This window comes from Myxocyprinus asiaticus, chromosome 24, assembly GCF_019703515.2.
Source record: "Myxocyprinus asiaticus isolate MX2 ecotype Aquarium Trade chromosome 24, UBuf_Myxa_2, whole genome shotgun sequence".
NCBI classification, from domain to species: domain Eukaryota; kingdom Metazoa; phylum Chordata; class Actinopteri; order Cypriniformes; family Catostomidae; genus Myxocyprinus; species Myxocyprinus asiaticus.
Genome location: NC_059367.1, coordinates 43347807 through 43361564, shown reverse-complemented (window position 1 = coordinate 43361564; position 13758 = coordinate 43347807). Strand labels below are relative to the sequence as shown.

The following is a 13758-nucleotide window of genomic DNA, read 5'->3' as shown; positions in this document are numbered from 1 at the left end:
TTCAGCACTGCGGCAGGAGGGACACAATGTCTCGTTTCCTCCATCAGGGAACAGAGGTTACATCAGTAACCAAGATGTTCCCTGTCTGTCACTCACTCGACGTTGTGTCGATGTAGTGACACTAGGGGTTCCTATAGAAAACGTCGCAGGCGCTGAACCGTGTCACGAGGCACGGAAGAGTGGACATGGGCAAGCTGCTGCATGCCTCACAGCGAGCACTCAACCACGTCGCGAGTTAGGTAAGGCGTCTCCCTAGTCCCATTAAGGGGGGAGGAGGCACTTACCCAAGTAGGATACCGGTGGTGCCTTTCTTAATTTGCTGTTAAACAATCACCCACTGAGCACTTTCTAGAATAGTGCTGGGAAGTGCTCTTCCCTCTCCAGGAAAGAGAGCACTACGGAGACCACATCCTGCCGGAGGGAGGTTAACATGTGGAGCATACCTCACATGGACTTACCAACGGGGAAGTACACATACGGAATGATACCACAAGAGGACCCTATCTACAGAGAGGGTATGCAGCACAGTGGCCGAAGCAGAGAAAGCTCTGACAAGAGGAAACACAGGTTTCACCTAAGGGGGAAACTGAACAGTGGAAACTCATCATATGGGTTTACCAAGGGGAATCACCAAGCATGGGGCACTGAGCCCGAGCACATGGGCTCACCTGAAAAGGGGAATACCACGAGTACTGGGCCTGGTGGCGTTACTCCTCCGCCGAGTTAGTCACCGAACAGTGCTAAAGAATTAAAGAGGTGTCCGGAGTTCACCGGTACGGGGAACTGTTGTGGACAAAAAAGCACACATTATCACCTTTGAAAAAAAGGGGAAAGGCGCAATGCAAGCAGTACACCCAACTGGCTGCCCGGTCTACCTGCTGTTACCGCATAACACTCGGGTGGAAACCGGGTCTATGCGTAGGTTATAAAACTGGTATGCGAGGAAAATGGCGTCCACAATCCAATGGGCTAATCTCTGCTTGGAGACAGCTTTCCCCTTCTGCTGTCCTCCAAAACAGACAAAGAGCTGCTCCAAGCGTCTAAAGCTCTGCATGCGGTCCAGATAGATTCGCAGGGTGCAAACTGGACACAGCAATGACAAGGCTGTGTCTTCCTCCACTGAAGCGAGCACTTGCAGTTTCACCACCTGGTCCCGAAAAGGAGTGGTGGGAACCTTGGGCACGTAACCGGGCCGGGGTCTCAAGATCACGTGAACTCCAGGCATTTGCTGGTAAGAGAGAGCACCTGCAGGTCCCCCACCCTCTTGATGGAAGTGAGCACCACCAGGAGGACCGTCTTCAGGGACAGAGTGCTGAGCTCGGCCTGCTCCAGGGGCTCAAAGGGGGCTCTCTGTAGGGCAGGTAGGACCACAGAGAGACCCCAAGAGGGGATCAGGCATGGTCTAGGAGGATTCAACCTCCTCACGCCTTTGAGGAACCTGTTGATCAGGTCGCGCTGTCATGAGGGTCTCCCGTCCAGTGAATCGTGGTGAGCTGCTATGGCAGCCACGTACACTTTCAGGGTAGAAGGAGACAGCCATCTCTCCAGCCCTTCCTGAAGGAAAGACAGCACAGACCCGACGGCACATCTCTGTGGGTCTTCCCCACGGAGACGCCACTTCAAGGCATACAGCCACCACATAGGGGGGCCCTGGCCTGAGTGAACGTGTCTACCACCGCTGACATATCCCTTAGCCGCTCCGCCGTCGAGGGTATTCAGAGTGAACGAGCCCGCGAAGCATGTACGGGCAGTAAAAGGTGCCTTCCATGACTCTGTTAGCTCCTCGTGCACTTCCGGGAAGAAAGGCACCGGGGCGGGGCACGGTCGTGGGTCACGCTCCGAGCCCATAAACCAATCATCCTGCCTCGAATGCTCAGAGCAGGGTGGAGGGTTCCACTTTAGCCCGATGTTCGCAGCCACCCGGGCAAGCATGGCTGCCATCTCAGCGTCCACCTCATCCTGTGCTCTATCGCCCGTGGGCAGGAGCTCAGAAGATTCGTCCGCTTCCGATAGCAGAAGCCAACCCCCCGATGCCGCGACCGAAAGCTCATCCTGGTTGCGAGCCGCGAACGACATATTAAACCAGCCCTGAGGCAGACCCCCTGCATCGCTCGACAGCTCGTCTGGGATGGGAGGTCCGCGGGGGCTGAGCCAGCGGAAACGCTCTCATGTCACCCGCAGTGCTTGCTGACCCGGCCATCTGAGCGTCAGCCCAGGACAGACCGGGTTGGGGAGCAGCCGCGGTGGCTCCTTGCTTCATGAAGAAGGAAGTGAGCTGTGACCGCAACGCTCTCATGGGCATGTTCTCGCAATGAGAACACAACCCTTCCACGAAAGCCGCCTCGACATGCTGGCACCACAGACACTCGAGGCAGATTTCATGGGTACCCGGAGGGGAGAGATAACGGCCACATCCAGTAGCGCAAACGCAGAAGGACATCTTTATAAAGATGCCAAGCATTTGCGCGAGCTCATATAAAGAAAATATACTCTTTTGAATATACTCTTTTAGCACCCGCAGACTCAGGCTGCCGAAGTGCCCAGGTCAACCTCACACTCAACCGTGCCAGGGTTACCGCTGGTATGTGGCGTAAAAAATCCAGCAGCGTAGCAAGCATTCGGCTCCGAAGAAAAAATCTGAATGAGTGATGCACGCCATCTTTTATACCCGTTTGTCCGGGGCGGAGAGTAGCATGCAAATTCCACTCGCCAATTTTCATTGGCCTTTTCTATTTTAAGCAAAGGTGATTGGGGCTCTCAAGATCGAACCCCTAGTGTCACTACATCAACACAACTTTGAGTGAGTGACAGACAGGGAACAAAATGATAGTGACGCACATCTCACAACTTGCTAATGCAAACAGAAATTACTGTGGTAAATCACACATGTGGCCATGCCAAACAACAGAAATGAAAATGAACAAGTAAATAAATAAAGAAAGGAGGACCATGACTGAAGAAAGGAAGAAATGAGATAGTTACTACTGCTGCGTTCTTTGCCTAGACAGAGTCGTTTGAGGGTGGACCCTATGAGAGCAAAACAGCACACAGACAGTTAGGAGGCGGGGCAAAGCACACAGCACATTGCACAAGCTGCTGGACAGCAAACCTCAGCAGCCAATCAGAGAACAGATACAGGATCAGGTGCAGGTAGGCTTCATCTGTGATATAATGAGGTGGGTGGCTTATGAACTACAAAAGTCTTTTGTATGGACAACCTTCATAGAAAGTCTGTACTCTTTATGTTGTATGTTGAATGATGAATGATGTTTGAGACTCTTGTTTGACAAAAACTTCTTTCTTTAAAGACACCATGAAATTATTTGGCGAATGTATGACATTTCGAAGATATATTTTTTTGCATGCCACCAACTTCACACAAGCGTTGCTTATGGTTTTGTATCTCTGCTTACTGTCATAGTATAATATAGATGAAGATGCTTTTATTATTAGGGAGAGGGACATTCTTATGGTAGAGTGCATTTTATCAGACAAAAGTTGTTATATGACCCTGTGGACATGATGATGTCATCAATATTTTCAGTCCATTTTCCAGGGAAGATAAATTCTGCAATATTTACAATGGCAAGAAAAAGTATGTGAACCCTTTGGAATTACCTGCATTTATGTATAAATTTGCCTTAAAATCTAGTTTGATCTTCATCTAAGTTACAATAAGGAACAAATACAATCGGTTTTAACTAATAACACACAAATTATTGTATTGTTCCTGTACATACTGAATACATCAAACATTCACAGTGTAGGTCAGAAAAAGTATGTGAACCCCTAGGCTAATGATGTCAACAAAAGCTAATTAGAGTCAGGAGTTGGCAAAACTGGCATCCAATGAATTAATTGAGATTGGAGGTGTGGGTTAGAGCTACTCTGACTTATAAAAAGCACTCAAACATTTTGAGTTTGCTATTCACAAGAAGCATCTGCTGATGTGGAACATGCCTCGCAAAAGAGAGATCTTGGGAGACCTATGATCAAGAATTGTTGCCTTGCATAAAGCTGGAAAGGGTTACAAAGAAGAGCTTAGATATTCATCTGTCCAAAGTTAAATGGAGACAATTTAGTGCTGTGTTTATTCTCCCTATAAGTGGCTGTCCAGCCAAGATGACCCAAAGGGCACACCGCAGAATGCTCAATGATGTAATAAAGAGGGTGTCACGTGACTCCATGCGAGGATTGGATGTGTGAACAGCGAGCTCTGCACACTTTGCTAGTTTTAACACTTTTATTTACAAAAACCGGTGAGATTCGATACACTCTGTTCCATAACTGTTCTAGGAGGGCAATATGTCCAAAAATTCAAATTCCTCGGCCTCTGGAGACAGAAAGCTTCTGCCAACCATGACACAAGCCCGGATCAGTCTGATTCTTCAAAAGGACAAAGGTCCAAGCAAGTGTAAGAGTTACTGTCCAATTTCCCTGATCCAGCTAGACGTTAAAATATTGTCCAAAATTCTGGCTAAACGATTAAGTAAAGTTATGACACCTCTTATACATATAGATCAGATTGTGTTTATTCGGGCCATAGCTCTTCTGATAACATTAGGCATTTCATCAATATCATGTGGTCATTGGCAAATGATCAGAATCCAGTCACTGCTATCTGACTTGATGCCGAAAAGGCGTTTGATATTGTAGAATGGGATTATCTTTTTAAGATTTTGGAAATGTACGGGTTCGGGAATACTTTTATTGGATGGATTAAGTTACTTTATAGACACCTGGTAGCGGCAGTACAAACAAATGATTATTTTATTCTGGACAGGGGCACCCGGCAGGGTTGCCCTCTTTCCCCATTATTGTTCTGTCTTGCCCTGGAACCAATAGCAGCCACGATAAGAAAGGAGGGGGATTTTCCAGGGGTGATGGCGGGAGGTGTGGTGCATAAGCTTTTGCTTTAAGCAGATTATATTTTATTATTCGTCTCCGACCCTACTAGATCTATGCCTTGCCTCCACAGAATTATTAATTCCTTTTCTAAATTTTTGGGATACAGAGTTAATTGGTCTAAATCCGAAGCTTTGGCTCTGACAGTGTACTGCCCAGTAATGGCTTTTCAACTGGGCACCTTTCATTGGCCCAAACAGGGCATTAAGTATTTGGGCATTTTATTCCCAGCAAATGTATGTGATTTAGTTAGATTTAATTTTGGGTTATAAATTGATTTCTAATGTATAATTGTGTGGTTAAATTTATTTTTGTCTGTCTTGGAATCAATAAAAAATGTTAATAACAAAAATTGTTAATAAAAAAAAAAAGATTTAATAAAGAACCCTAGAATGACAGCTAAAGACTTGAAGTAATCATTGGAACTGGTTAACATCTCTGTTCATGAGTCTTCTATACAGAAAACATTAATCTGACATGGTGTCCATGGCAGGACACCATGAAGGAAGCCTCTGCTTTCCAACAAATACATTGCTGCACGCCTGAAGCTTGCCAAAGATCACCTGGACCATTTGCCATCATCGAGGGAAAAATAAATTCCCAAGTTTATCAAGATACACTCAAGAATAATCTCAGGGTTGCTGTGCTGAAGCTCAGTGGAAGTTGGATGATGCAGCAGGACAATGACTCTAAACATCGAAATAAATCCACTCCAAAATGGCTTCAAAAAAAGAAAATCCACCTTTTGGAGTGGCCCTGTCAGAGCCCAGACCTTAACCCAACAGAGATGCTGTGGAATGACCTCTAGAGAGCCATTCACACCAGACATCCTAAGAATATGGCTGAGCTGAAGCAGTTCTGTAATGAAGAATGGTCCAAAATTCCTTCTGAACGTTGTGCAGGACTAATCTGCAGCTACAGGAAATGCTTGGTTGAGATTATTGCTGCCAAAGGAGGATCGGCCAGTTATTAAATCCAAGGGTTCACTTACTTTTTACACAGCACTGTAAATGTTTAATGGGATGTGTTCAATAAAGACTTGAAAGATTATAATTGTTTGTGTGTTGTTAGCTTAAGCACATTGTGTTTGCCTATACTTGTGACTTTAATGAAGATGAGATCACATTTTGTGACCAATTAATGCAGAAAACCAGCTAATTCCAAAGGGTTCACATACTTTTTCTTGCCACTGTACATGCAAATAATTGCTACAAGTTAATCTCCTCAACTTTTAAAAGTACACTAGTAGAGTGATTCTCAACAGGTGGATCGCAGATATATCACGGACAGCAGGTGGGAGACGAATGTAATTAACCATATAATCATGTATATTTATGATAGCAAAATTAGGCAGATGCCAAAATGGCCAGGTTGTGACATGCCCTCATCCTCCAAAAACATGAACAAAACTACACAAGTTTAAAATAAACTAATTTAATTAGGGCTGTCAACAGGGGCGGACTGGGGTGGGATGTTGTTAGGCCGTTCAGCCCCATTCGGTCGGCCCACCGGGAAAAGTCCCGGTTCTCCATATGGCCAGTCCACCCCTGGCTGTCAATTTAATGCATGAATTTAGAGCGATAAATTATAGAAAAAATAACACATTCAAAAAATTAACACAATTAAACATCCCTGATTGTGCATAAATTCCCTATTAATCGAAGGAATTCAAGCTTGAAGTACAGCCTACATGTATTGGAATTTCCTAGTCAGCAGAGGGCAGTCAGTGCAACTCCAGCTGTAAACAGCACAAAATAAAATGAGCCTCACACAGCAGGACACGCTCTGCCGTTCAAATACAGCTAGTCAGAGCACAAGCAGAATGCAGGGATCTGAAAACAAACTTTCCAAAGTTTCAAACTACGTCTAACTTGACAGCACGTCCTAACAACGTAGAGTTTATGGCGTAAGAAAGTGAAAATCAATAAGACAACGCAGCACCAGTGAGATGCTCCAAAAGGGTCCGTCTGACACGTGTGTACATAGACCAAAAAAAAAAAAAAAAAAAAAAAAGGCAGACGGATGCAAGAACGCATTCTGTGAGAAAAGAAATTCTAGGAAAAGTCTGACAAACCCAATTTTAAACTGGATTGCTGTGGACTGTAGGCCAGTGATATGGAAATACCTCAAATGATACATTGACACTTTTTGTGTTGTCTTATTAATACAGTTCTTTACTCATCTGCCACAATAATGTCATGCATTTGTAGTGAGTGAAAATATTGAGCATTTAAGACTCCTAAATATCCAGTTCAATCACAAAATCTCCAACAAGTGACTCTAATTTAGTTGGTATTTTCCATCTGAACATGCCGTTATAATTATGCAAGATCTGCACTCTGGTTCACTACAGAACTAGTGCTCAGACTTTACTCACGCTACACATAACATCGAACATTTAAACACAGGAAAAATATAATTAAACTAAAGAATTTAGAAGAAAATAAACTTTTCAAAATTTGGATTAAAAAATACAAGGCAATGAGAAGTGTAGAACGTGCAATTTTGCTCTGCAATGTAAAACTACCCTGAAAACGAATCTTTTATATTTAGTCAATCATAAGAATGTAGTTTTCGACATAATGAAGGTTGGAATAATCACTATATATTATAATGTTTCATATTTTAGAAGTAAATTGTAAAAATGCAATTTTCCACAAATATTCCAATATAGTGAATGGCAAGAATTGTTAGAATATTTTTAGGGCTGTAAAACTGATTTTTAATCGAATTCATTACATAATGTGCCAATTAATTAATAGAATTAATTGCATATACATTTTTACTGAGAAAGGCCCAAAAACAAAGATAATTTAGTATAAAATAATTAAATGATAAATAGCATATAATGTGTAATAAATATTACATAATTCAAATGCCTTACATCATATATATATACACCGATCAGCCACAACATTAAAACAACATTCTGTACAACTGTGGTGAGAAGATGCTATTCTGAGATGTGGGTTGGCGCTGTTTGGCGGCACGAGGGGGACCTACACAATATTAGGCAGGTGGTTTTAATGTTGTGGCTGATCGGTGTATATTGTGGCAGCAGACATGTGAAACATTTAGATAATACAAGAGGAGGGTTTAGAAGTCAAAATATAGTTTATTTTATTTCAATATCATTGAACTTAACCCTATTATTGACCTACTTCTGTTGACTTAATTGACCTAATTGTTGGACTATGACCTCATGCTTTTGGAGCATCTCACTAGTTTTCATCGTCTCTAATCATAATCGCTGTGTTTTTAGGATGCTGTGTCAAGTTAAACGCAGTTTGAAACGTGTCTTAAAATCCCAGCATTCTGTTGCTATCGCTCCAGCTGTCTTTGAGTGAAAGAGCGTGTCAGATGTTGAAGTCTGTGCTGCTCTTGTTGGTTTGAAGAGGCGTGATGTGCTGACTGCCCCCTACTGACACTGATTCACAAAAACATCAAGGTGGTACATCAAGCTTGAACTGCTCCAATGGTAGAAACATACATTATTATGGAATTTATTTATGGGTTGGGGGCATGATTAATTGTGTTTTTTACATGATTAAATCACACAAAAATGGTTAAATATTAAAAATATTGTCATTTAACATTATCATTCTGACAAAAAGCAGACCAAACATATCAGACAAACATTAAAGAAACTGGCATTTGACAGAATTTCAAATTGCTGCTATGATGGAAATCATATTTGACCTAATTATATAATAAATAACAAACGGAAAGCCAAAAATAAACCCTAACCTAGAGAAATGATATAATATAAGCTGAAACAATATGAAAACATAATAAGCTTCTGGGACAGCATCATTTTAGACTCATGCAGGTGACAGCCAAAAAACAGGAAGTGAGGTAAAAAATTTTTAAATACAGCCCTGATGGTCTCCATAGCGACTCGCTCGTGCCCCGATTCCAAACATGAGAAAACTGCCAATCATCGTCTTGTTCTGGCACTGGGCCTTTACATGGAGTGACTCAGAGACATTAGGAAAGGAAATAAAGCACAGATAAAGAGGATACAAAGGCTTTGGCAGACATGTCCACACACGCTTGCTCTGCTTCAGGTTCAAGGCTGAGAATGGCCATGTTTAGGGGAAGACACAGCTTGTGTTATTAAAGCTGCAGCCCAGCACAAAGCATTTGTACAGAGGAGAAATGAAAAGAAAGGGCCTGAGGACATCTGGTACTTTCCATGAACATGGTACACTTCCAAATTCAAGATAGATCTATAAATATGTCAACATAGCAAGTATAGCGGTAGTTTGAAACTCATCAAATGTCTATATCCCCCCTTAAAAGAGTGATTTTCACACCCCAGAGGTCATGACCCTTTTGAAAATATCTGACAAGTAAAATCACACAACAATATCATTATTTTGACATAATCTGTTAAATTGATATTTAATTCATTGTAATATAATAATTGTTTTTCATTTACTAATTTTAATTAGCAAAAGCAATGTTTAGATGTGTCCAACATTTTTCATGCAACTCTCTTACCACATGATTTTCACCCAATTACAATTATTTTTTTTTTTACATTGCTTAAAACTGGAACTGAAATCATTTGGATCCTTTCCACAGCATGACGGAAAAAAATCTGATTTTCTAAATTTTTACAAAAACGTTCGTGTTGACTGCATTCGTCAGGCTCAACTCAACCCTGTTGCTTAAGTTACTGTAAGAAAAATAGAAGAACATTTTTTTTTTTATCTTTAATTTATGGAAAATTTAAGCTCATCATTTACTACAAACCAAAATTTGGTCCCAAACTAGCAAACCCCTACTGACTGAGTAGTAAATACTGTAGATATAGTCTAAATCTGCAGCCCTGTTATCTATTATTTCATTAATTACATTTCATTTTGATGATTATTTAAAGGAATATTCCGGGTTCAATATAAGTTAAGCTCGATCGACAGCATATATGGCATAATGTTGATTACCACAAAAATGTATTTCGACTTCTCCCTCCAAGGTAAGTAAACTTGATTACACAAGTCTGGAGAGGCCATTACTCAATTCAATTGAGGCAATGAGATTACTCAATCAGTTGAGTTAAATCAATTTAATAGGGTTTTCAGTGCAGGTCAATCATCAACCTCAGGAAATCAAACAAAACATATGAGCAATCTTATTTTATATTATATTTTTATATTTATATTATATATAATATTTTTGTACTCTATTCATGGAAAGTGCCATCTGATATGAACATGGAAATGAAATGGGTGTAAATGAGTGTGTGTTAGTGTATGTGAGAGATAAAAAGAAAATTAAATCAGTAAGGGAATGATGGTTAATAGAAGAAAAGTAGAACAAATACAAACAGATGGACAAAGACACGGGTCCACTGAGGAATCTAGTGCGTGGTTTGCTACTAGATTTATAGGTGACTCGCTCGGATGTTTGGTGGTAAACGGTCCAGCCTGTGAACAGATGAATATAAGAGGAAAACAGAGAGAGAGAGAGAGAGAGAGAGAGAGAGAGAGAGAGAGAGAGAGAGAGAGACAGGTGTAACAGCAGGCAGAGGTCCGATCAGACCCCCATCAACACACATTATATCAGCACACACAACACGGATCAAGCGTTTAATGTACATGTGGCTGTGGAAGTGTGTGTTTCTAATGATGGAGAATATGAAACAATCCTCTTTTTTTATCATTAGCCACTTTCACACATGAAACCCATTTGCAGTTACATTTCTGTAGTAACTTTTCCAGTAAAGGGCCCACATCTGTTATTCACATGAGCAACAGCTTTCAGTGTTTTTACATATTGTTATCATTCACATACCACCTCAATATATTTGGAACTGCACAATGTCAACAACTCAACCAGTGGCATGAGTGTGGAGCAGGGCTGTCTGTTGGTACAACCAATGGAACATGGAGGAGAGTTGCAGTTCCGATTGGTGTCACTAATGGTGCAGAAAACAAACTTCAGATTCAAGAAAACTGATTTTCAACTAGATCAACTAAGCACACAAGTAAACGGCATTCAGAAATTATTTTTTTACCTTGTGCGACCCCCACATTCCCATGCGTGGATGTTGTATTTTGACTTCGCTTTACACAATGCATAATTTAAATGAATACAAACCGACTGAATACTGTTCACAAGACTCTACACTGTCATTTAAGAGTCACATGACACAACAGCATGCTGTTGATTTCTGTGAAGCGCTCCTACAGAAGCAGCGTCAACAAAAGTGCCTGTGGTAAGAAATATCTCAAAGTTTTTTGATTGAAACCTGTTTGGTTGTAAAGAGGAGAGTATACAGTTTCGTTTGATATGCCGCATTTAAAAAATCCATTCATTTTTCGTACGTCAGCACACCGATAAACATGATGTCCACATATGTGGAAACTCACACCGCATTTCCTCAAAAGTAGAAAAAACATGTTTCAACATTAACACATCTGTGGATCATTTCACTTCATTTTAATATACATTTTATTATATTTGATTTTGTTATCACTGTACAATATGATTCTGTTCATTAACATTAGTAAATGCATTCCTATATTTACTGTGCATTATCACACTGAGAATAAATGAGTTCATCCAAAAGCTAAAAAAAAAAGTTAAGGTGCATTTGAAACTGTTCTGAGACCAGTGCAGTCAGACAGCACACTGGAGGTTAAGTCATTCACTAAATAGTGAGCAAGGGAGCAACCTATATCTCTCTATGCAGCTAAGTGCATTCACTCCTAAAATCAGATCAAAAGTTCAGTTTCAGGCTGCAGATGATGTTTGGATCACTCAACATGTTTGACAGACATGTGACAATGATAATCAGTACATAGATTCAGAATTTATCATGTATCATTTTATTTTAACATGGTTGGCAGTGATTGGATGATGTTGGACATTACTTTAAATCAGAATGAATTATGCTAATTTCTGATCTATTGTCTGTAATGTCTCAAAAACATGAATAATCAACACTCCTGGAAACATAATAAACAATGTGATGACAAAAATCTGAATTTCTATAGCTTAGTGTTATTTAAAATTTCACAATGTAGTCTCGCTGTCCACATATGTGGACATACATTTTTAGGAAAACTATTTGCTCTAGAAATTATTTTTTTGGCTTGTTTATTAGGTGCTACTAGTTACAAATCAAAAAGAAAAATGGAAAATGCACACAGCAGTCACGCAGGGGTCTCAGGAGGTTAAAGCATTGTTCAAAATTAAATCTGAATTAACTGCTTAATTGTGCATATTAAGACAAGGGTCTGTTGAATGCTTGATTCTGATTGGTTGACGGACATTCTAAGGTGTGCAATTATTTTCAAGTAAACGCACAGCTATGAAGACCAGGTCTTGACCGCATAACGGTTCTATATCACTTTGCCAAATTATTTCAGTTATTTCAAAGAGCTGTACAGGCTACTGCAACAAAATAACCAATTAAAACAAAGACATTGGTTAAGTACATCAGATAAGAATGACAAACAATGTCTATAATATCCTACATTTATTTCAATTGAAAAGCATCCTTGGGCTCCTTCTCTTTCGCTCTCATCTCACCCACACACACATACAATTCAATAAAACAGTTTATATTATCAGAAATAACTTTTAATATGTGAAACGTTTTATGTTTCAATGTATTTTGCCCTAATCAGCCTCACATAGCTATCATGGAAATTACCGCGCTAACCCTCCCCTCTCTTTCGGTCACACCTAAACCTGCCCACACACACACACAAACACACACACAACCTTGTTACTAGAACTAGCAACGAAGGCTTGAGCTGTATCAGCGCTAGATACACTTGATCAATACAACAGTTTCTATATTATCTGAAATATCTGTGGGAAACACCCTCACGCTCCACCCCCCCCCCCCTTACACACTCCCACACACACGTGGACACACATACATTATACGCATTACACACACACTTACTTGTGAGAGAAAAACAGAGCCATCATGTCAGCGCACACCTGCATCTCAGTAGGGTTAAAACAGTTGTTAAGGTTTACAAAAGAAATATGGCAACACTCGCTGCTGCTGAGAAGCTGCAACAAATAAAGGTAATCCCACAGGCGATCTCTCTCAGTTTCTGAGATTCTCTGTTTCGATCACTCAAACACAAACTCTCACAATCTCGTTACTCCAGTAAGTGCTCCAGTTAAGCAGCGCAAGCCTCGCAAGCCTCCGTCTAGTTCTAAAGTGACGTTTTCGAACTAGGTGCAACGATCACTCTGCTGCGTGTCGTGACTGCATTACCACCTCCGGTGTGCATTATTTTTCAATAATTCAATGGTCCGTTGACAATTATTCCTTGCTTAATTGTTAATTTTACAATAAATAAATAAAAAAATCTTAATGGTCCTAAAAATAGGCTTAATTTTCAGCCTGATTTCATGAAAATTACATTATTGTGGCAAAAATTTTCAAAATAACTACTTGGGTCATTACATATATCACAGCATTTTCAAAGTGAATTGTCCACTGTGTGGCGTTAAAAGCGAGTTAAATGTTCTCCCAAACAGATTATGTTTTTAAGGTTAATGCTCTATTGAGTTTTAAATCAACAAAAACTACCTCCCTGCCCTAAATCTTAAACCTAAACCTGACAGATAGTGTCAGAAAAACAAATGTGAGATGAAAAACACAACCACAACATTTTGTGGTGCTTCTAGACACTTTTGGCTCACGTGTGGACTCGTGTGCTCTTCAGGACTCATACCCCACTCATTTACATCACAAGTGCAACGCTCTATCAGCTGAGCTACCGCACAATTTGATCACTCTCGAACAAGCTTGTAAATGTAATTGATTATGTAATGCAAATGTTAAAACAAGTCATGTGCTATAGTAAAAGTGTTCAA

The 13758-nt window shown here is 40.6% G+C and overlaps 1 protein-coding gene across 2 annotated transcripts in view; it reads right to left on the bottom strand.

The window, feature by feature from the left end:
- LOC127414894 (serine/threonine-protein kinase WNK2-like) overlaps nt 1–13758 on the bottom strand; it is a 160088-nt gene that overhangs the window by 24929 nt on the left and 121401 nt on the right. For both annotated transcript variants that reach the window (XM_051653270.1, XM_051653269.1), the window contains exons 25-26: nt 10239–10337; nt 2983–3027 (exon numbers count right to left, since the gene is read on the bottom strand). In XM_051653270.1, the coding sequence (XP_051509230.1) occupies nt 2983–3027; nt 10239–10337 (144 nt within the window). The remainder of the gene's footprint in view (nt 1–2982; nt 3028–10238; nt 10338–13758) is intronic.